The 3,440-nt window shown below is 51.9% G+C and overlaps 1 protein-coding gene across 1 annotated transcript; it reads right to left on the bottom strand.

Annotated features, from left to right (window-relative positions):
- Positions 1–761: 761 nt before the first annotated feature.
- Positions 762–914, bottom strand: PtrM4_154490 (Velvet domain containing protein; the record flags this gene model as incomplete). Its single annotated transcript, XM_066110381.1, has 1 exon — positions 762–914. A coding segment is annotated over one exon (153 nt), but the record flags the coding sequence as incomplete, so codon positions are not given.
- Between the last annotated feature and the right edge of the window lie 2,526 nt (positions 915–3,440).

Below are 3,440 nucleotides of genomic sequence, written 5' to 3'. Positions count from 1 at the left end.
TGGGTTGCGGCAGCAGGATACGAGAGGAGACACCATCTGTGACTTTATTATGCTCGATTCCGGAAGAAAAGATGAAACCCAAAAGTAGTCTAATTTCTAATCATCCGCCTCATATTCGTTTGCGTTGACTATTTCTTTTGGTGCATCCTTCCGTATCGTATCTTGATACCCTGCTGTGCAAAGCACTTACTGAGCGGTGTGCTCTCAATTACACCTGGGAACTTCTTGCAGAGTAGACTGTAAACTGCTCTGAGAAGCTGTGTGCAAGGCAAGGACCTTTACCGTGTGTGGGCCCTGACTCTCGGGCACCACCGTGTTGTGCCGCTGCCAATGTCGAAGAGGCTGAGCTTGAGTCGAAAGGTGCCCTCTGTCCGGACGCTCAGATCCTGCAGCACGAACCAGAAGCCGGCTTTGCCGTCGAGGTCGTTGAGACGACAAGCGTTGACGCATTCATGCCGATAAGATTGCGCGTTGGTTTGAACTCATGGGTGGGGGCATTATGGGTGCCTGGGGTGGTTGCCGTAAGTTTGGGGCGTACGCCGGATAGCTAGCCGGCGTCCAGGCTGCGGTACGGGTACCCCATTACGGGGCCATGCGAATATGACGGCATGTGCGTCGTCATTCTGTACGTGGATCGTACTGCGGAATGGCTGTTGTTACGTACTGCCGGTCTGGCGGCGCGGATACGAGGTCGTTGTGCTACTGCTGATGCTGACTGTGGGAGCTGCGCTGAATGCCGCACTAGGTTGACAGCGGCGTACCTTCCTGGTTCCAGAGGTCCACCATGAGGACAAAGTAGTGCTGTCGATGTCGTTGAAGTCCAGCTCTCGCCCCGTAATCCGGTCATAGACGATGAGGCGGATACATGGCGGCGGCGTTATAGGCCTGCGGTCTTTATCGCCGAATCCACACATGCGCGCTCGAATAGGTGCTGTTCGACCTTCAACTCATATCTCCTTGCACTCCCAATCAGGCGATCCTGCGGAACTACTTCTGGGCGACCGTATTATTTCTGCTGTGCGGATTCCAGGCCATTTTGGAGTGTACAAGGGTACGATTGTGTAGCTGTGATGATGGGTAAATATTGTGGTAGATGGGCGAGGGAATAAAGAGCAAAACCCTGGGTTTTATACAGACCGGTAGCTGCAGGTGCGGCCGCATCATGTGATGCCCACCCAATGTTTGGTCCAGCTGGCGCCTATCCCAACCAGCCATGTAGTCTGCAAAAGCAGTCTATACGGAGAGAGAGCCATCACGTTCCCATTCCATTTGTCCCGCAGCGGGGATGCGGGAACTAACGCAGAAAACCCGTTGCTTTGGTCCGTGGCGCAATCCCAGCCTTGTCGTTAGTCGCCTGCATGCGCAGCGTACTTTTTACGCCAACAACGTCGCCTGCTGTACCGCCTCTCAAGTGGGCTCAGAAGAATTGCATAAGCATCACAATCCTTTTGCGCCTAAACACGGCGTGTTTGGCGCATAATGGTGGCGGTGGGTGCGAAAACGAGCTATCTCGTTGAATCTGGCATTTGGTTTGTATGGGGCTGCGCATGTCTACGCGATTTTGCATACAAAAATGCCGACCTCCGACGTCGTTTCCGGCCGGGGATCTGCAAACCCATAACCGCCGAGCGACATGCGTTCCTACATACTACAAGGAGCACACCTAAAGTAGTCATACTCTAGGTGGGCAACTGGGTTGTAGAAAGCCTGGTGGCTACTCTTGCCTGTAAAAGGGTAAAGACTCTGCTGCTTGGTTATTTTTACGGGCAGCCGCTCGTCTGGTGCTGTTCGCAGCGCAGATTGGCGGCTGCTGCAACTTTTGGTTTCATACTCGCTCGCCTTGTTTCCCAGGTAGCGGTTGGCAAAGTTAACTCTAGTCAGCGCGTTGCCCAGGACTCGGCTACTGTTGGGTGCTTGTAGGCTGACGGTGCCGCAGGCATTGCGCCGTCTACTTGCGCCCGACACCTGAAGTCCTGCTCAATTCCATGAGCGGGCGCCATTTCAGGTTTGTGGATTGCTGGCTATGCCAAAAATCTCCTAGACCTTTGGGGCTGCCCCGCCGACTAATCCGCGCCTTGTGCTGCGTGAGTCGGCGAAGGCTTCCTCCTCTTGAGGGTACATGTAGCGGGCTGGTCACGGGCGCGACGCCTGTCCGGCTCTGTTGCGGACCACGTCTTGGGGAACTCAGTGGGGGCAATTGAATAAGTTGCCCGCAGCGAAATGCGCCGTGTGCGCGTTCGAGGCGGGTGATTGGGGACGCTTTGGCGACCCCCTTCCTGGTACCATCCGCTCCTTTGGGGCTTAGCCGGCGTGCCTTGGCATGCTGGTGAACGATAGTTACCTGGTTGATTCTGCCAGTAGTCATATGCTTGTCTCAAAGATTAAGCCATGCATGTCTAAGTATAAGCAATTATACCGTGAAACTGCGAATGGCTCATTAAATCAGTTATCGTTTATTTGATAATACCTTACTACTTGGATAACCGTGGTAATTCTAGAGCTAATACATGCTGAAAATCCCGACTTCGGAAGGGATGTTTTATTAGATAAAAAACCAATGCCCTTCGGGGCTCCTTGGTGATTCATAATAACTTTACGGATCGCATAGCCTTGCGCTGGCGACGGTTCATTCAAATTTCTGCCCTATCAACTTTCGATGGTAAGGTATTGGCTTACCATGGTTTCAACGGGTAACGGGAATTAGGGTTCGATTCCGGAGAGGGAGCCTGAGAAACGGCTACCACATCCAAGGAAGGCAGCAGGCGCGCAAATTACCCAATCCCGATTCGGGGAGTGACAATAAATACTGATACAGGGCTCTTTTGGGTCTTGTAATTGGAATGAGTACAATTTAAACCTCTTAACGAGGAACAATTGGAGGGCAAGTCTGGTGCCAGCAGCCGCGGTAATTCCAGCTCCAATAGCGTATATTAAAGTTGTTGCAGTTAAAAAGCTCGTAGTTGAAACTTGGGTCTGGCTGGCGGTCCGCCTCACCGCGTGCACTCGTCCGGCCGGGCCTTCCTTCTGAAGAACCTCATGCCCTTTACTGGGCGTGTTGGGGAATCAGGACTTACTTTGAAAAAATTAGAGTGTTCAAAGCAGGCCTTTGCTCGAATACGTTAGCATGGAATAATAAAATAGGGCGTGCGTTTCTATTTGTTGGTTTCTAGAGACGCCGCAATGATTAACAGGAACAGTCGGGGCATCAGTATTCAGTTGTCAGAGGTGAAATTCTTGGATTTACTGAAGACTAACTACTGCGAAAGCATTTGCCAAGGATGTTTTCATTAATCAGTGAACGAAAGTTAGGGGATCGAAGACGATCAGATACCGTCGTAGTCTTAACCGTAAACTATGCCGACTAGGGATCGGGCGATGTTCTTTTCTGACTCGCTCGGCACCTTACGAGAAATCAAAGTTTTTGGGTTCTGGGGGATTGG

The sequence above is a fragment of the Pyrenophora tritici-repentis genome (genome assembly GCF_003171515.1).
Source record: "Pyrenophora tritici-repentis strain M4 chromosome Unknown M4_contig_00044, whole genome shotgun sequence".
In the NCBI taxonomy this organism is placed as follows: Eukaryota; Fungi; Ascomycota; class Dothideomycetes; order Pleosporales; family Pleosporaceae; genus Pyrenophora; species Pyrenophora tritici-repentis.
The sequence above is the reverse complement of the archived record's forward strand: the minus strand, read 5'-3'. Positions and strand labels throughout refer to the sequence as shown.